Genomic DNA, 24,009 nt, shown 5'->3' on the forward strand with positions numbered 1-24,009 from the left:
GTGGTGCAAACTACAAAATCATATTTATGAGGTCAGGCTAAGCCACTTTTCATGGCTTTAAATGTCCTCATAGATACGGAGTAAGGCAAGGCAGCACAAATCGTTGTGTTGCCTTACTGTGGGTTAGTGAGATGTTCCATGGGTGTTGCCGTGGGTGTTCCCACACAACATTCACAGAGTTTGACGCTTCCCCAGATTTACAAAACCATGTAAACGTGGGGATGCGCCAAAACAGAGAAATACACTTTATTTCTTCTTGTGTGTTCCTCTTTTCATGTGTGCTGCATTCTGCAGAACACATAGAAAGTGGATTGAGCCTCTCATGGGGCAAGGGTGCATGTGTTTTCACTAGGCTGCCAAAACTGCACATTCCTGCCCTTTCACTTCGATGTAGGGCAGCGCAGCAAGTCCTTGATGCACTGCCCTACACCAAATCTCCAAAAATGAGGCCCTCGATTTTTTATGTATTGCAACCTATGGGGTTCCATCACGAAATTCTTGGAATCTTGGATGTGTCTAGACTATGGGCCTTATTTCAAGATTGGTGGACATGTTACTCCGTCACAATGGATATCGTGACGGATATCCCGTCTGCCTTACTACACGTCCCATAGAATGCAATGCACTTGTAAAAAGGCGGACAGGATATCCACCACTGTTGTGATGGAATAACCCTTCCACCAAAGATCAGGCCCTCTATTTCCTTCAAATATTATCATGTCATCTTTCAAGGTGTTGGTAATTGACAACATCTTTCGAATTAGGAAATGTTCAATATTTACTTGAAACATTTACATAAACATTTGAATACAATGATTTCAATATGGACTTTAGTGTGGAATGGAATAATAAAAGAATATGGTTTATAGATTGTGTAAAATATAGAGTTGAGAATACTATTCACGCACGGATTTATAGACTAGAAACAGATGCAAATAGTGTACTACATGTTACATCTAGTCATCCGCGACATGAGACTCAAAACATCCCATAGAGAGAGTTTTTCCAAGAAAAAAAGGCTTATTTACGTAATAACTTGAAGAATTTTATATAGTTAGTAGATTTTTTAAGATAGATTATAAAAGATGTTTGATCGACAAAGATGTGAAACAAGCAAGTCTAATATCCAAAATTAGGTTAGTTTGTAATGCAGTTGTACAGAAGAAAACAAAATGTGGCGAAACATAGTGAGCTTTAGCACAAAAATATAGTGCAGGAAGCAAAGGCATTTAAGCAATGTTAAGAAGACATTGCCATTTTTCTACACTGGATTTACATATTGAAGAATTTATCCCCCAAAAACCAAGTTACACTTATAAAAAATAGGTGACGATGTAAGATCTACTTTTTCTAATTGATATTATTAGCAATGCAGTCAAGGAACAAAGAGCAACCGAACGTTTTCGACAGGTAATTGTGGTACAGTATATGCTGTGTGTATAGACTACAATATGAATACCATGCTCTACAAGGTATGCAGGTTTGACAATTAGAACTTCAAAAGAGAGATGGAACGGGCACATAAGAGGCAAATAAAATCAGTGATAGTAAATAACGGCTCCAGGGGTCTCCAACCTTTTGTGTAATAAGAGCTATTTATGTTAAACGAAAATCATTGCGAGCTGCTAATAGTATTAGTGTTGTAACTGACCACATCAGACAAGGTTACATTAGTACCCACCTTGTCCACATTTACCAGCAGTGATCACTTCTGTACATTAGCAGGGTTACCAGCAGTAATGTAACAACGGCTTTGTCAATTTGGAATGCCTCTAAGTAGATAATGCATGCCAGCCTCAGTGCCCCTGGCACAAAAGTAAAAATATTAGAAATACGTCTCTGCACATGATTTATCACTCAAAATCAAATACGTCATGGAATACACATGTTTGTCATACATATGTTAATTTAACCAAGCAAAATGTTCCACTTTAGAAGACTGGGATGCACACAGGAGAGTTAACAACAGATAGCTGGAGAGCTACCAGTAGCTCACAGGCTTATCGTTGGAGACGCGACCTAGCCTATCTATGTGCATTCTGACAAATGTCACCAGTAGGATATTCAAAATATTTGTTTCACGTGTATTAACTACGTTAAAATGTATCATGTTTTAAAGAGCAGAAATTGTAATAAAAGCCTTTCTGCATCAGAAGGTTGCAGGCAGCAACTAGACAACTCAACAAGGAAGCAGAATTACAAACATTTTGTTATGACAAATAGGAACTAGGCTTTTACATCAAATAAGGCATTTCTTTTAATAAATTCAGATTTTTTAAATATTCTTGTTAATCTATTCATAAAGCTAAAACTAATTGTTTATCTAAAATTATGTTATCACAGATGAAATTATATATGAAGAATTGGCTCAGATGTAAGGAAATTATAATAGGAATACTTCTACTACTTAAAATACACTCCTGTCATTATGAACTGTGATCCTGAATTTGACAGTTTTGTGCAATGGTGTTTATAAGTATTAGTACACCCTGAATCTATAGAGCTTATTAATATAAACGTAAAGGAATTCCATATTCTCGAAATATTTGAGTGTAAATTTTAGTGAAAAAAATCAAAGTAGTACTTTACTTGGACAGTAAACTGAAGATTTATTCAAGTTGTAAAAACGGAGGCTATTTTAAAATGTTTGTTTTTCATGCTGTATATTGTTTTTATTAAAAAATTAAAAACAACTTTCTGTTTTCTTCTAGTGATAACAAATCCAGAGCCTTTGGCTTTACTGCTACTATAGCAGGACTGGTCACCAGATGTTTACATGGCAGAGGTGCCCAACAAATGCCTGGGCTGACGTAAATGCCAGAGATACCCACTATATGATAGAGAGGGCCCCAATGTGCCTGGTAGAATCACCACATGTCAATATCACCATAAGACCCACAAGTTAAGGTCCTCTTACGACCCCGGATGCCTTTTAGAGGCTAGGGCTTGCTCGTCGGATGACAGAGATTGCCATTATATTCCCGGAGTTTGTGTCAATGCGAGGAGAGTTCATTTTGTGTCAGGACTTTTAGTATGTTCAGAGGGCCTCCGCGGGCAAGGAGCAACCACTGTATGCAAGGCACATCTTCCATGTGCCAGGAAGGCTCATGTCATTTCATGGGTAGCCAGTATATGTCAGAGATTGTCACAATATGGTGGGGATTTTCATCAGTGGTAGATGTGACCTTTGTGAATCAGGGATGCTCATCACATGCCAGGCACTGAGAAACACATAATTACACGCACAGACACCCCACCTCCGCCATTCTTTTGCTGATACTCACTCTGACATATCTATCCACGCTGGACATTGTCCTACTCCAGATTTCATTCTGTCCTCTGTGGTAGTAATCCAGTGGGGGCATGGGTGATTTCATACGGCCCATGAAATCCCCAAGCAACACCACCACTCTGCAGCTCTTGTCTAATGAATGACTACAGAGCGCATTGACAGCACCTTGGAGCCCAGCAGCCAAAGAGAGTTACTGCATATGGAAGAGGAAGAAATGCTGGATCATTTACCCTTTGCCCAACAGAACACGTTCTACAGTCAATGGATGAGAGACTGCAACTATAGAAGCTCTTTTATACTTTAATAGGTTAGCACCATTCCGTATTTACCTTGTTACCCCAGTACACTGCCACTAGCTGACATTTAGTGAATGGCAGTGTAATATGAAGGTGGATGGGACCAAGGAAGCTTTGCCAATGCTCAGTGTGAAAGAATGCCAGCCCCCCCAACCGCTGGAAAAATGCCATCTGAGTTAAATGGGACCTGCCCTTACGAGTGGTTTCACACTACACATATGCTTTTGGGACTGCTCTGAAGCCACTCCAAACAAGCAAGTTCCATGCTAACTCTCCCTCAGTCTTGATCTTCAGAACCCTAGGCTATGGTTGAGAAAGCATTTGGTGTTAAGCACACTTATTTCAGTGGTGCTTGTGTCAAAACGGTGGAAGCTCACACTCCTAGATCACCATTCATCCCTGTTTAAAATATGTTTACCCTTTGACAAAACATGTTGGTTAGGTCCTGGGGGCTGGCTGTAACAAAAGGTGTATCTATATTTACTGTATTAAATGAAGAGTGATAACAAAACAACGTTGGAGTTTCTCTTGAATGAGAAGTGTAACCCTCTTGGAGTAAAGATGGGAAATTTAATCTAAGAGTGATGATCAAAAGTATTATTGTCCCCAAGCAGTTTTAGTGCAGTCAATGTATTAGGATGCCATGCTTGCCACTCTTTATATTTCCAAGTTTTGAGAGTTTTGATTTGCTACACTGTGTAATATAAAACGCTAATAAAACATTTTATTGAAAAATACATGTATTAAGTCTCAATACCGGTGCAGCAAACACTGATGCTAGAAAAAATGCAACGGTGTAAAAAAAAAAAAACTAATAGTAAAAATCATTTACAGCAGTTCCTGTGGTCCGGAGACCCACTGGGGGTCCATAAGGCCTATTCAAAGGGTCTGCAACTGCTTAGAAAATTAAACATTATTAACAGAATATTAAAGTGTGTATATATATATATATATATATATATATATATATATATATATATATATATATATATATATAACTGAATATTTTAAACTGTTCTGTAAATGTGAAGAATTTGGAAATTAAATGCTAAAAATGAAGTTGGTGTCCTAATATTGATCTGTGGGATGAGTGCAAATGCATCAAACTGAAAATGTTGAATGTTTTATTTGTTTTATAATTAAATTAAATATTTCATCATTTGTGTATTTGTTTGATGAATCGATGTTTCTGTATTTTTGTGTAGTGTTTTGCGGTGCTATTCATGAACATTGCGGGGTCCACGGCTTCCAGTAATGACTCAGTGGGGGGGGTCCCTAGATTCAGCAGAGGTCCTCGAATTCCTGTAATGATTATGTGGTGGTCCACAGAAGTCAAAAGGTCAATAACTACTTATTTACAGAGTTTTCTGGTAAGCTGTCATGCCCTTTTTTCAAGCAGCACCTTGTTGCATTATACATCTCTCTACTGCGGCACTTTCAAAGGAGTACTCAATCCTCAACTCCTTGCCTCCAGTATCGCACAGCTTGGTGGTCCTCACTTCTAACAGTTCTCTATTCACAACACATTCTCCTTGGCCTACAGAGTACATCCTTTTAATACACTGTAACTCCCATTCCCCTTGCTTCGCCATGCATCCCCTGCCCAACCCGTACTGTATGCTTGTCTTTTGTACAGTGATCAATTACTCTCTAACTGAGTTTACTCTTTATAAGTTACACCTATACAGGTAGATTATTTACTAACATTTGCAAGGGCCCTTGCATGGTGGGCTTTTATAATGCATGGTAAATCACTGCTATACTTTGCGTTACGCTGCAACACGTGTGCGGCCATGCATAACGTTAGCAAATCTATCACTGAGAGCATGGTAATCATGATCCTCAGATAAGGAGCAGCGCAGTTAGGTTGCGACGGTGACAGACCTTCTACTCTACTGAGAGGCAGTAGCGTTGTTTTTTCTTCAGCATTTCTAGGGAGTTTTGTATGACAAATGGATTGTTTTCCAAAGAGAGAGAGCTCTTTAAACCAATTTCTTAAATACTAAGGCTCAGATTTACTAACAGTTTGTGCTGCGTTTGCATCATAAAAGCGGCGCAAACTTGCGCTAAGTGTTGTATTGAGATGTACTTTCCAGCGCAAAACTTGTTTTGTCCTGGAACATAGCCCTAAAGTAATGCAAAGCAGCACTATGTACTACTTTCTGTCACGGAGTGTACAACTTGTGGTACATGGATATTTCCATACAATCACCCATGGATTTTGACGCAATACCCTATCTACTAACACTGTTAGACAGAGATCTGTGGCAAAAAATTGACCCGCCCGCTAGGAGCAGGCCTAACATTGGAGAAAAGTTTTATTTTCTGTGCGCTGAACCTACAGCACACATACAAACTTGGAAAAGTATAAAACTACTTCTAGAAATAGTATTTAGTACTGGAAGGGTATCCTTTCAGTATAAAACCTATGCTAGACATCATGCAGTAACCACTGCACTATGGTTCTAGAGTGTATGCGTCGAGCAAGGCAGGCAAAAGTGTGCCTGCACAGGCTGAGAAACAATGCCATAACTTAGTTGATATGACGCTGCTCTGCTTTTTCCCCAACATAGCAACTTGGCTGCTGTGTTGAATCTCTGCGTATATGTTCAGTCATTAATGGGAGAGGATGGGGCTTAATGGCCAGAGCTGTCGACCTTAAAAACTGGGGAACCAGGAGCTAGTCTCGGTGTCGGGTCCATATCCTATGATTCTGGGCACATCACGTTATCTCCCTGTGCCTTCAAAAGCTTAATGTGGCCTTGTGCAATGTAACTGGTGCTCATGTAAAGAGCTTTAATACCTTCGGGTCGAGTTTGCGCTATATAAAAAAAAAAAAACGTAACATCATAAGTACTTTCTGTAAATCCTTGACATTTACATGTAATAAATATGAGCTAAAAGCTTTACAACAAAAATTCTAGTTGTCTGAACATTTTTCCCGAGGATATGGATTTCGCATCCCCCACCCCCGTACACAGCTTAGAAGAAAAAATTCACCACATGAAATCGCTTCTTTCCGTGGAAAATGCGATTAGATTAACTACCTCTGCACACAGTAAGGTACTGGCGCTTCTTCACTGGTGAGAGAGCGCAAACTGACCTAAATGTATGAGTGCATCACACTTACCTGTAGTAAGCACAAATCATGAGGAGAAATGCCATGAGTGTTAATAGTATCTGCAATTATATTCTGAATGTATAGCTAATGTAGAGATTTAAGTAGAAGTGGAACTAATACAGAAAATGTGTGACACTATATGATTTTATTAGATGTGATTATTCCTGAATCCATGTCGTGTAGCTGTTAAAATATAAGATGGCATGTGGTTAAACGCAGAATGTGGTAGGCCTCAGGGCCAGAGCTAGAAAGGAAGGGGAAGGTGTTTCTTTTCACGACATAGATTGTACTAATGTTTTGGTCATTGCATTAATGGGCCATGATTTATAGATGTATTTACTGAATAATAGAATAAGAGTATTAACATGCTTTAATTAATGAAGAAGTTGAATGCTATAATCATTATGAGAAATGCTGTAGGCCTGAAATGTTTTAACGTTGGTTTACACGTACATGTCTGGGCCAAGAATTGTTGCGAACCTTTTTGGAAGTCTATGAGAGTTGGGAGCTTCGCTGCAGATGTCTGTCTGCAAGAGAAAAGGGGGAATCCAATTATAAATAATATGAATAGAGGTTTGTTCAGGAGACGGCCCAGACATGGAGGAGGGTTCTGGAATGTTTAAGGGGTATCAGCGGGCCGGAGAAGAGTCTGAGAAGCAAGGTCAACTCCAACGTATGAGGCCCAATACAAAGCATCATGGAAAAAGCCAGAAGCTACACCACGTGAGGGGCGTCTCGCAAGGGGCGTCTCAAATGTTGTTGACTGTTTTGTATTAGGGACAGCACCCCTGGGTGGAGTTAGAGCAGATACCTGAGGACCCATGAGAGAGCGGATGGGTAGGCAGAGAGGGGTCATGACTGGAGAACTATAGGTTTTCACCAAGAGACTAAGAGTGAGTGACTTCCCTAGGGGGTCATTCACTGCTGACACCTTCGTTAGGTTGGGATTTGGTTAAGTAGGGATACCATCTAGAGCAGGGTAGGGACAGCCTAACCTGTGCGTTTTCCTCCAACTTAAATGAAGGAGAGATATGCGTCAATGCTGATAGCTTTATTATTCTTAGAACTTGTGTTAGTAATTTCCGTTGCTCGTCTGAGGGCTTTCAGAGAGCACATGTATGTAGTTGGACCTGTGTATCTCGTGAATCTCATTCTGAGATGCCTGTATTTGCAGCTTATCATATCCTTACAATAAACTTTTGAAAGCTAGAAGTTGTTTGTGATCTTTGGGAGCAGAGTCCTAATTGGGTGAACTAACTTGGAAATAGATGTACTTTCTTCCTCAAAGACAGGCAACAAAGGTTCAGTCGACCAGATCGAGGTTTGGATCAATAGATATAAGGTATCGATCAAAATCTCGCCCTTCCAGTTGGTAGCTATAGAGGATGGTTGCCTTCTTGAGGACGGTAACCTAGGCCAGGTTAGCTTACCCCAAGGCCCCTAGAAATCGATGATCGGAAGAACCGCCCGCTGAAGAAGATCCGGATGACGTGAGACAGAAAAAGCAGCAGTATCGGTCGAGAGTGAGTATAAAGGGTTATGCGTGTTAGATTGCGGTGTTTTTGTATTGTATCTATGTTGTAATGTCTGGCGGAGTTGAATGTCTGTAGAGTGACTGTGGAACAGGTTGTGAGCGCGCGCAACCGGTGGAAATCTTAAGTTCAAGGAGAGCTTAAGTGGTTCGGGTGTATCGGACACCCAGAGTAATTGTCAAATAGTGTGAAGGGGGTCATGAGGTACCATTGATCACCCGAAAGACCGAGATAGGGGGAACGTAAGAGTGAGTGCGTGAGTAACGGACGCTGGTCGGAGGTTACTGTGTGTGTAAGCAACCTATCAGAGAGACGATAGACATTTCGTCAGTTGTGTTGACAATTACATATAGACTGTGGACGTACAGTCGAGGGAAGTGACCGCTTGGTCGGAAGTAGTCATTTTTCGGTGTATGAATGGGACACATGCATAACCGGGAGACGAGTTGAGAAAGGAGGGGTGCTGCTGCGAAGCGGAGAAAAGTGACGTCAGAAAGTGTCGCGACGTGATTGGCCGACCGGAGAAAGACCGCGCTGTGATAGGCCAGCTAGCAAAGACGTCAGAAAGGGTCGCGACGTGATTGGCCGACCGGAGAAAGACCGCGCTGCGATAGGCCAAGTTAGCAAAGCCGCGACAGGATTGGTGGATTGTCATCAGGAAGTAAACAGAGTAGCGAGGCTGGATATTGTGCGCATAATTATGAAGTGTTTTAAATGGCTGAGAGCGGTGTTTAAAAAAGAGAAGCGGGGATCGTATGAAGGGGAAGAAGCCCCGCCGGAGGGTACACCGGCTCGTTACATGGCAGTGAATGTTGGGCTGCATACGATCCTTTGGATATCAGAGTGGAGTAAGATTACGGAAGGAAATGAGGAACTGACGTTCCCGAAGTACGGGACGTTCAGATTAGAGGTGTTACATCGATTAAAATCAGTCATGACCTCAATGAGACCCTTGCCTAGACCGACCCAGTTTGAAGCTCTTGATGCATGGATTAGGGCAGCGCATGAAAAGAATATGAACAGACGACAAGAAAGGGTGAAACGATCGGTAAGGGCAGTGCAGGATGCCAGGTGGGATGCGGATGCTAAAAGATGGAGAGTGCATAACATGGAAATAAATAAACTGTACCCAGTGTTAGAGGTGCCCGAAAATAAAAGCCCCCTAGAAGAAGATGATGAGAGCGAAACAGAGGACAGCTTGATAAACAGATTATTGACAGACAGGCCACCCCCGTATAATAGAGCAGGGGGAGAGGTCGAGCATAGTGAAAGAGAAAAGGGGGGCAATGCAGGAGAGCATGGACCGCTTCCCAGTTCAGAGTGGGATCCTGAAGCAAAGAAAGAGCTGTCCCAGCCTAGTCAGGTGCAACAGGTAGTCGGGAGGTTTGTGGTATAAAGAGCGCCGGAAACGGAGAGCGCCACATCCTACGCATTACCAGATGCACTACAGGTACCTGTTACCATAGGTCCTATAATATCGATATATGACCAAGAGAGAGCAAGAGGGGAAGAACGGGTACGGAAGGACAGAGAAAGAGCAGGGACGGCAAGGAGGAACGATACGATTAATTCCCCAAGTCAGATGCCGATACCCAGAGAATGGAGCACCCCGGTGCACCCAGCAGGGGATCCAGGAGGGGATCCTGGGGGCCCTAGATGGCCAGTGGATCTGAGGGGATCTGGACGAAAATCCTTTCAAGAGCTAAATGAGTACATGAAGAAGTGGGATGAGGCAGTGGAGGCTCACAAGAGCATCATAGCTGCAGAAGCTGAAAGGGAAAGTCAGGACAGCAGAGCTCGGACTCACTGCGGGGCTGGGGAGAGCAGCCCGGAGTGGGACTGTAGAGAGAGAGATAGTAGGGGAGTCACCCATTGGGCCCGGAGTGGAGATAGAACAGACCTGGAAAACGGGGGCCCCGGGAGTGGAAGGGTGGCGCGCCCAATACTCAGTGAAGGGGAGAGGAGAGCGCAAGAGTACAGAAACAGCTTTAAGTGTCCACACTGTGTGCCCGGCACCAGAGAACTGAATGGGAGTTGTGAGAGGTCGCACCATAGTCCCTGTGATGACGGAAATGAGCGCAGCCCAGGGAATATGGGGAACCAGGAAGGATCGTATCGGATACTGAGTGATACTAGGCAAAGGGAGAGTAGCGACCAGAGGGAAAATAACAGAGAGGTGTACGGTGAGAGGAGAGAAGAAGAAGAGAGTGGGCAGAGCAAGAGTAGGGGTAACAGGCCCGTGTTCCATCACCTTCCAAGATCGGATGGCCGAGCATGGGACCTGGAGAGATGGGAGCAAGGGAGAGCACCCATTAACTCTCCCGAGCCCAAACGTAGAGCTCGAAGTTGGGATGGTAGGGAGACCAGTGAGCCCCCTTCGAAAGACATATTGCGAGCTGAGATAAAAGCCAAGAGACTTGATGTCGCCAGCTTAAGGTCAGACCTGGATGACATGATAGATGGTACCCTGCCTTTAGAAAGAATGGAAATGTATGAGCAGGATGAAATACTGTATATGGCAAAGGACATCACTCGAAAGGCGAGAGCAGTCCACGAGAAGTTAGTCGAACTAGCAGGCAAATATATGGTGGACCTGTCAAGAACCAAAGCACTACAGGGTAACCACAGGCTACATTACACAGATCGAGACCTAGATGAGAGGAGAACGATTGGGCTGAAAACGCACATAAGGGAACTGATCGCTGGAATAAGGACATGGAGGGCTCTAGATAAGTGGGAAGAGAGGTGGTCCAAGAAAGGGACCGGCAGGAGAGCACGCTTGGTATGACACCAGGAAGGCTGCAGGGAATAGAAGCATACCCTTTGCGTGAAGTCGCAAATGGGAACTATGTGCATGTCCCTTGGAGTAGGGGAGATTTAGCTGCTTTTACCACCTCCTTCCCCAAATTGCGGGAAAACCCAGTGGAGTGGTACAAGCAAGTCGAGAGGTTTGTAAAAATCTCAAAGGTCCTATGGATAGATCTGAACACGCTGTTCGACATTGTAGTACCAGGAGATCTGTGGACAGCATGCAAGGTTAGCGCTGAGTGGCCCACAACGGAGCCGGAGAGAGATGCTAAGACTAATGGGCCGTCCGAGATTGTAATGGCAAAATTCGAGAGAGTGATGACTTGGCTGAAAGAGAAAGTGCCAATGCAAGACATAGATTGGGTCAGAATAGACCGAACCAGACAGGAACCCAAAGAAACAGTCCACGAATATTACGAGAGATTGCTGAAGGCGTTTAAACAGTATAGCGGCCTGGATGTAATGGATCCAAAAGACATAGGGCAATTTGTGTCCAAGTTCGTCCTGGGACTGAGACCGGATATTAGTTTAATGATTCAGCAACACTCGATTTGTTGGCAAAGTAAACCCCTAGACGAAATACTGAGATATGCCAGGTACTGCTGTGATGAGATAGACTCCAAGGCTAAGAAACTAAAAGAAAAGTTGATGGTGGTACAGATGCAGGCAGCAGGAAAGGGGGGACAGCAGCAACAGCAGCAAGGAACAGGTACAGGAGGAAAGAAGCAGTACAGTCAGAACAAGGGCAATGAGGAGAGTTCCACCTTTAGACCCAGAATAGACATAACTGCCTTGAAGAAAACGACTAGGTGCCACCAGTGTAACGAGGTGGGGCATTGGAAACGCGAGTGTCCCTACAATGTAGAGATAGGAGAACAAGAGATAGAGGAGGAAGAGGTCCAGAGCGCACCTACAAGAGGGGTGATGCCATACCAGGGAAAGGTGCTCAAAGGGGGGGGGGCTCCTCCCCGAGCCCAGTTCCCGCAACCTCCTCGAGTAGGGACTATGGGTAAGACCTATAGACAGATGCCCCTGTTTGTAGAAGGAGAAGAGTGCTATTATGTGGACCCATTAACCGGACAGAGAGTGGAAAGAGAAGACTGCACCCTCGGGGCAGCCTTAGAGGTGGACCAGAGGGGACCCTATGTTGAAGCAGAAGTAGCAGGGTGCCCCACGACATTTCTGGTGGACACAGGAGCCACTAGATCCACGATCAGATCAGCTGCAGTTCCAGACCTGCCCATGTCTGGAGAGACCATACAAGTGGTAGGGGTCGCAAACAGGAGAATAACCAGCCAATTGACAGAACCGGTACAGGTGAAAATAGGGAAGTACAGCGATGAGCACCAGTTTGTGGTTTGCGATTCAAGTCCTGTGTGTCTGCTAGGGAGAGACCTGTTGTGTAAATTGAATTGTACAATATACTGTACACCTCAGGGAGTGGAGGTATTGACCAATGATGATGACGCAGATTTCAAAGTTGCAAACTCAAGAATATGCGTGGAACTGTACCCTACTTTGACAGTAGATGAGCTCCCCTGGGACTTGAGAGAGACAGTGGCACCAGAAGTATGGGATTTCACTGGGGAAGAGATAGGATTGGTCAAAGGGGTGGACCCAGTGAAAATTGTAGTGAAACCGCATGCTGAGTTCCCAAGAACACCCCAATATAAATTGACTCCAGAAACGATTGCAGGCATAAAACCCGTGATCGAGTCCATGATTAAACAGGGAATACTGAAAGAAATCGTGGGTAGTCCATGCAACTCCCCGATTATGGGTCTGCAGAAACCAAATGGGAAATTTCGGATAGTGCAGGACCTTCGAAAGATTAATAACATAGTCGTTTCGTGTTGTCCAGTGGTACCGAATCCATCAGTGATACTGTTTCAGATTCCATTCCAAGCTGAGTGGTTCACTGTGATAGATCTTTGTCAGGCTTTCTTTTCGATCCCTCTGGACGAAGAAAGCCATTTTCTTTTCGCATTTAAGCTGGAAAATCGCGTCCTAACATGGTGTCGTATCCCTCAGGGGTATACAGAGAGCCCATCGATCTTTAACCAGCTTTTGAAGAAAAATCTTGAAAGTCTAGTGCTGCCCCAGAAGTCAGTTCTGGTCCAGTACATAGACGACCTCCTCGTGGCGTCAGAAACAGAAGAAGCTTGCAGGGAGGACTCCATTGCTTTGTTAAATCACCTAGCTGCCAATGGGCACAAGGTGTCCCCGGGAAAGTTGCAGTACTGCCTGACAGAAGTGCAGTACTTGGGACACAGAATAGAGAAAGGCAAACGAAAGGTGTCACCAGACAGGATAGAGGCGATCATGAAAATGAATGCGCCTAAAACACAGAGAGAGGTCAGGATGTTCCTAGGGATGGTGGGTTATTGCCGACAGTGGATCGCGAACTTTTCACTGAAAGCAAAGCCCTTGCAAAAACTGACGCACAAGGAGGTGAGCGATCCGGTACCATGGGACAAAGACTGTTTGATGGCATTCTTACAGCTGCGAGAGGACCTGTGTCGTGCTCCGGCATTGGGAATGCCTGATTACAATAAACCATTTTTTCTTTACTGTTGTGAGAGAGAAGGTTGCGCGTTGTCTGTGTTAGTCCAAATCCATGGGAATGCCCGTAGACCAGTTGCTTATTTCTCGGCTACTTTAGACCCAGTAGCCGCAGCGTTGCCCGGATGTCTCAAATCCGTTGCTGCAACGGGTGTCAGCATTGAAAGATGTGAAAATATCGTCATGGGGCACCCGTTAGAGGTGTGCGTGCCCCATTCTGTTGAACTGTTGATGACCAGGACCAAAACACAGCATCTGACCAACAGCAGGCTCACGCGCTATGAGCAAGTTATTCTTGCTGCAGAGAATGTGACCCTCAAGAGATGCTCTGTTTTGAACCCTGCCACCTTGATGCCACTCCCAAATGATATCGAGGATGATGATGAATGTACAGACCATGACTGCCTCGATGTGACTGAACTATGCACCAAACCCAGACCCGACATCGTAGATGAGCCACTGACCGACCCAGACGAAATTTTCTTTGTCGATGGCTCATGTGTAAGAGACGAAGTTGGGCAGTTGAGAGCAGCTTATGCTGTTTGTACAATTGCTGGAGTTGTGGAAGCTGGGTGCCTGGAAGGAGTACACTCCGCTCAGGTAGCCGAGATTATTGCCTTGACACGTGCTTGCTTGGCAAGCAATCAAATTCGAGTCACCATATACACCGACAGCCAATATGGTTATGGGGTGGTTCATGATTACGGGCAGTTATGGTCTCAAAGAGGGTTCATGACCTCTTCAGGCTCTCCCATTCGCAATGGAGAGTTTGTGCGCCTGTTGTTAGAGGCGTTGCAATGCCCAGCAGGTATCGCAGTTGTAAAGTGCACCGCACATACCAGAAATGAGGACTTCGTTTCGAAAGGCAATAGATATGCTGATGAAGTTGCGCGGTATTGCGCGGAGCAAGGGTACTCTTTCACAGAGGTGGAAGTGGGTGGAATAAATGTAAGGACTGAATTAGCCATGATATTGGAAACTGTTGATACTTGGGATGAACTGTCAAACATGCAAGAAAATGCTCCTGATTTTGAAAAAGAAACATGGGAAAAGGCAGGATGTGTAATGGGTGAGTCCCATTTTTGGATCTCAGCAGACGGCAGAGCAGTGTTGCCCAATCAGATGGTGAGCCCAATGGCCAGACTCATACATGGTCCTGTACACTTAGGGAGAGATGCTATGCTGAGAGTGTTTAGACAGACTTGGTACAATCCTAAGTTTAGAATAGCAGCAGAAGCAGTGTGCCAGCGTTGTGTGACCTGTCAGCAGCTGAACGTAGGAAAGAGAACACCAGTTGCACTGAGCCACATAGGAAGGTCTGGAGGGCCATTCAATCGAATGCAGATAGATTTCATTGAAATGCCAAGGTGCAACCGCCTCCGCTATGTCCTGGTGGTTGTTTGTGTATTCTCCAGATGGGTTGAGGCATACCCTACACGTAGGTGCGACACCCTCACAGTGGCCAAGTTACTGCTTAGGGAACTTATTCCGCGCTTCGGGGTGCCGGCCTTTTTGGAATCAGATAGGGGAACGCATTTTAACAGCGAGCTTGTGAAGATGATTTGTGCAGCTCTGAATATCGATCAGAAGTTGCATTGCAGTTACCGACCAGAAGCCTCAGGAATTGTGGAGCAGATCAATGGCACGATCAAGGCCAGAATAGCAAAAGTTTGTTCCTCAACGACCCTGAGTTGGCCTGACGCCCTGCCATTGGTTCTCATGAGCCTTCGTAGTACCCCAGACAGAAGAACAGGGTTGTCACCACATGAGGTGTTAATGGGGAGAGCAATGAGGCTGCCATCTGTCCCAACTGCTGCACTGTTAAATATCACAGATGATATGATCCTGGACTATTGTAAGGGGCTGTCTGACGCCATTCGTTCTGTGTCCCTTCAGGTGCAGGCTGCCGAGGTTCCATCGTGCCAGGGCCCGTGTCATGACCTGTATCCTGGGGACTGGGTCCTGGTGAAAAAACATGTGAGAAGAAGCTGCCTGGATGTTCGTTGGCGTGGGCCTTTCCAGATCATCCTGATCACGAACACGGCTGTGAAAGTGGGAGGCCTGCCCAATTGGATCCACGCGTCACATACGCGAAGGGTTCCAGCACCTCGGGAAGAAACAGCTCCTCTCTCGGATAGACGTCCAGCAGAGGACCGAGAAGCCATAGAGGGGGCTAGCCAAGCTGTAGAGGTGCCAGCGGAAGCAGGGAACGAGTCTGACCAAGCTGAGGACGGTCAGTACAACAGCGAAACAGAAGACGCTACAGAAGGAGAAAGTAGCTGGGAGTACGAGTCAGACACTGACAGGTCTGACAGAGAGCGAGAACAGACAAGAAGGAGAAGGAGTAGAAGGGCACGTGGAGAAGCTAATTGGCCGCAAAGAAGGAGCTCTAGCCTGAGGTCGACTCCAGAGGTAACCCTTCCTCCGATATCAGAAGACTCAGACCCGGAAGAAGGTGCTCAGGGCGCTGAAGCACCGGACCGAAGAAGGTCAAGAAGAGTGCGTGTGCCTAGCAGAAGATACTCCACCCCTGAGTGGACATATCTGGCGACAAATGTCTGTGAAACAGGAGACAGGGAGGATCCGAGCGGTGGTGGTGTCCAGTTCTGAGCCCATCGTCACCGTGGAAATACGACTGTTGGTACCCGGAGTCGAACAAGAAGGGTCACTAACATTCATGCTCCCCAGACCTCCCCGCCTCAGCAAGTTAAAACACATGTTTCTCTCAGAATTGCAATTCCCCGACTTTGGTACAACGATAACAGCACATGAAGAGCACAATCTTCGTTTGGAAATACTGAACTATGCTATCGAAGCTGCAGGCACAAACCTGATAGTAGACTGTTAAGGACTTTGTAAATAAAGCGAGCAGAAAAAGAAGATTACCTAGCGCCCAGGAAGCAGAGAATAATAGGGAACTTCCCTTGAGTTGATGGAGAAGGGCTAGGGTTGTCTTTATTGAACTGTTAAAGGACTTTTGCGGAGAAGGTTGTCAGCTTCCAGTTGTGTGGATTCTAAAGACAAAAGGAGTAAAAAGAGACTGTAAAGGAACGAGAAGGAAAGAACTTTTTGCCAAGATAAGAGAGAGCCATATTGTCTGACGAAATGGAGGCCGGCACCCAGAACCGCAGAGCTAAATGTATAATAGGTACACTAATAGTAGGAGTGATAATATTGATAGCTTTAGTGGTAACAATTTCTTATGTAAAGGGACATGAGGAAGAGGCGAAGGTAACTGATGTGAAATCTGTAGAAACGCTTACACCTACTGTTGCTGGTGAGAAAAGGGAAAACACTCAAGAGAAAGCGTTATTAGCTGCAGAAGCCCGCAGGTTACACGTAGATGAGTCCCAAGGAGACTTTAGGTCAAATGCTTATGCTAAACTTTTATATGAATACGTGGATGCCATGGAGGTTAAGGACTGTTACGTCTGCATGCAGTTGCCGGCGTCAGTAGATGAAGGCATTCGATATCATCACCTCCCGCTGACATATGGCATTACATGTAGCTTATTGCTTAGTATATTTTATGCGAGAGATAGTTTTGAATACTATTTCTCCAATTATGATTCAGTGTTACCAGAAGTCCCCAATTATAAGCAGATGAATAAATGGGACTACTGGAAGAGTGAAGACAGATTGGCCAAGTTCTTCATTCCTTGGATTACCTTAGATACTTCACATGCCCGTAGAAATAACCTGACATGCAAGGTGTCAGAAGTTGAGAAGAAGTTCATAGGGCAGGTGGATGATCGTTACAGGAGACAAAAGATTCTGAAAAAATCAGGACAATGGAAAACAGATTGGACCGAGGAAGAGAAGGCACACAAGAGAAAGGGTAGTAGTGGTCCAATAGCTTTAGATAAGACGCAGAGAGGAAAGCTATGTCTTCACCGAGCCAAAACGTATTATGAAAATGTATACGTGGGAGAAGTCGACTGTGAACATGCTTTCAGTATAGAGTACTATACTAAAGATTTCCTGAAGGGAATGCAAGTGATTCCAAATGTGTATTTTGTATGTGGGAGAAATGCCTACGTGAGACTACCTGACAATTGGTATGGATCATGTTACCTAGCAATTGTCTTCCCCAAAATATATCATGCACAAGACTTAAAGATCATTGAGGGCAAGACATCATCGAGGGGAAGGAGAGATATAGGAGATGCAGAAATGGTTGGAGATGTCTTTGGAGCTATGTTCCCTCTGTTGGGACTAATCCTTAATGATGTTAAAATTAGACGACTGGCAACAGTCGTCGACAGGTTGTCTGCCAGCACTGCTCAGTCCTTAATGCTGGTAGAAGGAGAGATGCAATCGATAAGGGCTATGGTTCTTCAGAACCGTCTTGCGTTAGATGTCCTACTAGCAAAAGAGGGCGGAGTCTGTAAGGCTTTGAAGGTCCAGGAATGTTGTACTTACATTCCAGACAATTCAAAGCCCCTTGAGAAAGTTATTAGGAACCTAACTGATATTCACAAAGAGATCGAAGACTTGAGTAGAGAAAATGTCTGGGAAAAGGTGGGCCACGGAATGAGTGCAGTTGGAGGGTGGATTTCCACCCTAGGCAAAAGCTTTGTGTGGTATATACTAAAACCTATCATCATAATATTGATCTGTGGGATCATAGTGTGGGGATTGGTGAGGGTATTCAAATGGTACAGAGCAAGAAGGTCAGAAAAGGCCCAAAGAGAGCAGTTGCAGAGATTGGCTGCCATACAAGATAATCAGTACAGGAGTCTGAGGGCTCTGGAAGCGCAGAGACAAGTTATGCTACCAATAACTGCAGTTTAAATGTTAGTGATGACCCCGAGAGGTCATCAAAGGGGGGAACTGAGAGAGCGCAAACTGACCTAAATGTATGAGTGCATCACACTTACCTGTAGTAAGCACAAATCATGAGGAGAAATGCCATGAGTGTTAATAGTATCTGCAATTATATTCTGAATGTATAGCTAATGTAGAGATTTAAGTAGAAGTGGAACTAATACAGAAAATGTGTGACACTATATGATTTTATTAGATGTGATTATTCCTGAATCCATGTCGTGTAGCTGTTAAAATATAAGATGGCATGTGGTTAAACGCAGAATGTGGTAGGCCTCAGGGCCAGAGCTAGAAAGGAAGGGGAAGGTGTTTCTTTTCACGACATAGATTGTACTAATGTTTTGGTCATTGCATTAATGGGCCATGATTTATAGATGTATTTACTGAATAATAGAATAAGAGTATTAACATGCTTTAATTAATGAAGAAGTTGAATGCTATAATCATTATGAGAAATGCTGTAGGCCTGAAATGTTTTAACGTTGGTTTACACGTACATGTCTGGGCCAAGAATTGTTGCGAACCTTTTTGGAAGTCTATGAGAGTTGGGAGCTTGGCTGCAGATGTCTGTCTGCAAGAGAAAAGGGGGAATCCAATTATAAATAATATGAATAGAGGTTTGTTCAGGAGACGGCCCAGACATGGAGGAGGGTTCTGGAATGTTTAAGGGGTATCAGCGGGCCGGAGAAGAGTCTGAGAAGCAAGGTCAACTCCAACGTATGAGGCCCAATACAAAGCATCATGGAAAAAGCCAGAAGCTACACCACGTGAGGGGCGTCTCGCAAGGGGCGTCTCAAATGTTGTTGACTGTTTTGTATTAGGGACAGCACCCCTGGGTGGAGTTAGAGCAGATACCTGAGGACCCATGAGAGAGCGGATGGGTAGGCAGAGAGGGGTCATGACTGGAGAACTATAGGTTTTCACCAAGAGACTAAGAGTGAGTGACTTCCCTAGGGGGTCATTCACTGCTGACACCTTCGTTAGGTTGGGATTTGGTTAAGTAGGGATACCATCTAGAGCAGGGTAGGGACAGCCTAACCTGTGCGTTTTCCTCCAACTTAAATGAAGGAGAGATATGCGTCAATGCTGATAGCTTTATTATTCTTAGAACTTGTGTTAGTAATTTCCGTTGCTCGTCTGAGGGCTTTCAGAGAGCACATGTATGTAGTTGGACCTGTGTATCTCGTGAATCTCATTCTGAGATGCCTGTATTTGCAGCTTATCATATCCTTACAATAAACTTTTGAAAGCTAGAAGTTGTTTGTGATCTTTGGGAGCAGAGTCCTAATTGGGTGAACTAACTTGGAAATAGATGTACTTTCTTCCTCAAAGACAGGCAACAAAGGTTCAGTCGACCAGATCGAGGTTTGGATCAATAGATATAAGGTATCGATCAAAATCTCGCCCTTCCACTGGTATAATTTTACCTCAGTGCAAGAGAGAACTGAAGCCAGCACTGGGAGGTCCACGCTAAGTGCTTCCGGGTTCCACGTGTGCTAATCCTCCCAGCCTTCTTTCGCCACACCCCACTGTGCAATGCTATAACCTCTCTGACCAGGGCGAATGACTGGCTCAGTAATGAGTCAATCATATTTTCTGCCTCTCACTGAGCTTGTTATTTTCTTTAAAGGGTGGCATAACATTGCAGAAATGTTCGAAACATGGTAGGGGTGAGAAAATATATGCACCAACTTGAACAGCCCATACGACAAATAAACTTCCTTTTACATTTATACACAGATTTTTGTATGCTATGCTATACATAAATGAAAATCCTTATTCCCAACAGCTTTTTAATGCCACAAATATTTGTGACAAACAGCACAGTTCGGTCTTGTAGTCGTGTGAAACACACTTTGCTGAACACAATATAGACGGCTTTAGCTTGGTTGTTAAACAGGTGATGTCTGCTGCGTATTTACTAAACAATTTCGAGTCCCCTTCAGTGTGATCCTAAAACGTTATCAAAATATAAAGCAACTACCTTTCAGCCCATATTACGCCACAATTTTGTACTTATTTGAGTAACTTAAGGAAAGATACCATGGTGTTTCTTTGTGAACGATACCTACATTGTGCATGGAATCCAAAAGCTTCGTTAGTTGGTAAAACCGCTGCCAGCTCTGCCCGGAGGTGTTCGGACTCTTTGTTACCAGCTTCCTCAGCTCCTTAATGTAGTTTGACCTCATTTCATCAAATGCCGCTTGGCATCTTAGGCCGTCTTTGGGAACTGTTGAATGAGGAAACAAAAACACCAGTTGCTACATTTTCTCGCATGATATATGAAATATTTAAACTTGTTCCTACTGAAGTCAATAACTATAAAATAGAGAAGATGATGGCCATCAACCTCAACAGTGGAATCTGCCAATGTATATACAAATGTAGAAAGGAATGCACACATATCTAAAAGTACCTTTCCTTGCTTGTGGAGGTTTTTCTGTTTATCATGGCATTGTTGCTGAAAATGAAACGCAATGTCAACAAAACCAAACAAACACTGCCAAAGCCAATAGTCCTGACCTTTTTGCAAGTCTTCATTGCATTTTGACATTTTATTTCACTGCAAACATTTGTATTATCCATTAAAACATAAAAGGAATGAAAAATAAAAATCGTACCATTTGAAGATTGCGAGCAGATAGCTGCAAAAATAAAAGTAAAAACATGATCCATAGCAAAAATAAATTAACTAACGCACAAATTAGCTCATCCAGTCAAGTGATCACTTTTTAGGTGGCTATGGAAATTTTCGTCACACACAGAGAAGAGAGCCAATGGGTGAGTGGGCACCTTTACTGCTCTGTGCTGTGGAAGCAAAATGTGAAGGACACGTCAGTAGACAAATGGATAAAGAGGGGTGACAGAAAACTTCTATATGTAAACATTATGTATATTATTATGATTTTTTGGGGAAAGATGTAGCAAGACTGCAACATAGAAATTGCCGATAGACACTGGCTGCTTCCACCACTACAAAAAAATCTAAGGAGTAGTATACTATTAGGGAAAGAAAAGAAGGTATATGCAATAATCAGTTTCATAACTTCAAATTTGACTCAGCCAAGAAAAACAAGTAAAAAGTAATGCTTATGTTTTGCAGATTGCTTGTGCAGCCCTACGAGCATGGTCTTCCAGAGAGACCTAAAAATAACCTTGGGATTTTGCTGCTGTCTTCATTGGTAAATTCTGCTTGAAAATAATGCCACTGCATCTAAAAGTAAAGTGAATGGAGGCAAAAGTGCGTCCACAAGATGTGAATCTAGAAATGTTACTACCAGAAAGGATAACGAAAGTTACAGTTAAATACAGACAATGCTAGTCAAGTGCCTGATTGGAGACAAGTAGGCATGACTAAAGCAAAGTACCCCAAACTTTCAGATTCTAGATTCAGCCTTAGAGTTTGATGTCAGTAGGAGCACCTGCCTTTGGTTCGAGATCCAAAATTGACATCCTGATGGTAATATCAGAGAGCTTCTGCTCCTTTGGCCGCATTTATCAACACTTCGCCCCAGTCAGTCACCAACCATGACACAAACCCACAAAAAGTGTTGATTTGGGATTTACTTCCCAGCGTGAAACATGTTTTCAAGTTGGAGATCCATAGTACTCCCATGTGACGGAGACACTGTCGGAACTTCTGAAGAGGATAACAGAATCATAGAAAGATGCAAAAAGCCCCCATTGCAGGCAATGAACAAGATAAGGACAAAACCTCAGATGGAAAGTGGATATCACAAAGAGGTCCATATTTACTAACACTTTGCTCTGCATTGGTGTCACAAAAGGGACGCAAACCCAACACAAAATTTGTAATTGGGATGTACTTACCAGCTTGTTAAACTATTTTGTGTGAAAAGCAGCTCTAAATCACTAAAGTAACGCAAAGCAGGGCTATGCGCTCCTTTGTATCAAGAGGTTACCATGGCTGTTTTTGGTCGTTCCCATGCAACCATTCATGATTTTGACCCAAAACCCTATCAACTAGAAATAGTAGATAAGGTTTTGTTCTAAAAATGTATGCCTCCTCAAGGTAGGTGTAGCGTTTGAGTAAAGTTTTATTTTCTCCAAACATTTCCAAATTTACATTCGTACTGAACTGTACAGCACACTTACAAATTTGAAACTATAACTAAGGATATTATCTTCCCTTCCCGTACAAAACCTATGCTATACTATGCACTATGGTGAAAGGTCTGCGTGGCACAAGGAAGCCAAAAGTGCACCAAGCAAGAACAGAGAGATATAGTGCTATATCTTAAATGATATATCACAGTTCTACTCTCTCCTTTTCATGTAATTCACTGCATCAACTTTAAATTAGTAAATGTGTGGCAGAGTTCCAGCTTCACTTTCAATCAACCAAAAACCTGTATAGTAGAAAGAAAAGCATTCCGATCTGAAAATGAACGTGTACCTAAACAAGGTGGAGTCCGATTGTAAAAACTCCACCACAGTCTTAGGGGCTAAAGCTAGCAGAAAACAGTAATCTGCTTAGCAAGTATATCAATATTGGAAATACATCACTCGAAACAACAGGAGAAGTATAAAGTATACCTGCATTACGGTGCTAAAAAATCATCAGGCCTTACGCCCAGCAGTCTGCCAGCCAAGACAGATCCCGCGTGCCTGCACCAACCAACAATGCCAAGGGCAATAAGAACATAGCGCAGAATCAATAGTGATTTCATTAAAAAAAGGCTCACTTTCAAGCCCTTCGGATGTCAGTACCTGCATCTTTTTTCTCCGATCGTTGGACACGGCCTTTTCCTTGGCAGGATCAGTCAACTCAAATAACCCATAACATTTTGCGGAACCCTATGCCGGAGAGGGTTTAGATCTTCAAGACTTGTACTATGTTACAAGGCGGCAAAGCTGCGGATCATTGCAGACTGGTCCCTCAGAGCCTCCGAGAAGCATTGGGTCGGATGGATTATGCTGTAGTAGGTAGATCCATCTGGGACTTAGTTTGGAAGTCCAAAGACGATGGATCAGTGAACGCTTACCTCGGCATCCTGACTAAAACAACCCATACTCCCATAGTCAGCCTTAATTCCTGCTCAATATCCGGGCCCTTTTGAACAGTGGGAGGCAGGCGACTAGCTGGCAATCCCTCATGTTCACCAACCAAAAGATGCTCACGTTTCAGGAGTTCAAGTAGACTTACTAGAAAACATGACTGTTTCAATTACACACAATTAAGGCACTGGGTTCTTCCATCCACTTATTGCACAGGAGACACAAGAGTGCTGTTCTCCTTAGAGAAAATTGTGAAAACAGCAGAAGAATCAGGAGACAGCATCTCTTTCCTATAAAGAGTCTTATTGGCTGGCTCAAACACCGCAACCCGCACACCCCAATAGAACGCTGGACAAGAGTCCTAAAGTCATGTGACTTCATTCACTAGATGGCGCCTTTAATTGCTAGATTATGTCCACTTTCAGACGAAACAGAAGGATGTCGTAAACTGGTTGTACTACAAAGGAGGTGGAATGCCACAAACCTTAAATAGTGCCAATGGAGAGGCGGAAAAACAATAAATAGGATAAACGATGCGCCAGTTGCAGTAAA

The 24,009-nt window shown here is 43.8% G+C and overlaps 1 protein-coding gene across 4 annotated transcripts in view; it reads right to left on the reverse strand.

The window, feature by feature from the left end:
- The window catches only part of NR3C2 (nuclear receptor subfamily 3 group C member 2), an 818,592-nt gene that overhangs the window by 43,822 nt on the left and 750,761 nt on the right, over positions 1-24,009 (reverse strand). For all 4 annotated transcript variants that reach the window (XM_078676907.1, XM_078676905.1, XM_078676904.1 and 1 more), the window contains exon 8: positions 20,511-20,668. In XM_078676907.1, the coding sequence (XP_078533033.1) occupies positions 20,511-20,668 (158 nt within the window). The remainder of the gene's footprint in view (positions 1-20,510; positions 20,669-24,009) is intronic.

Source organism: Lissotriton helveticus, chromosome 2_1, assembly GCF_964261635.1.
Source record: "Lissotriton helveticus chromosome 2_1, aLisHel1.1, whole genome shotgun sequence".
Lineage (NCBI taxonomy): Eukaryota > Metazoa > Chordata > Amphibia > Caudata > Salamandridae > Lissotriton > Lissotriton helveticus.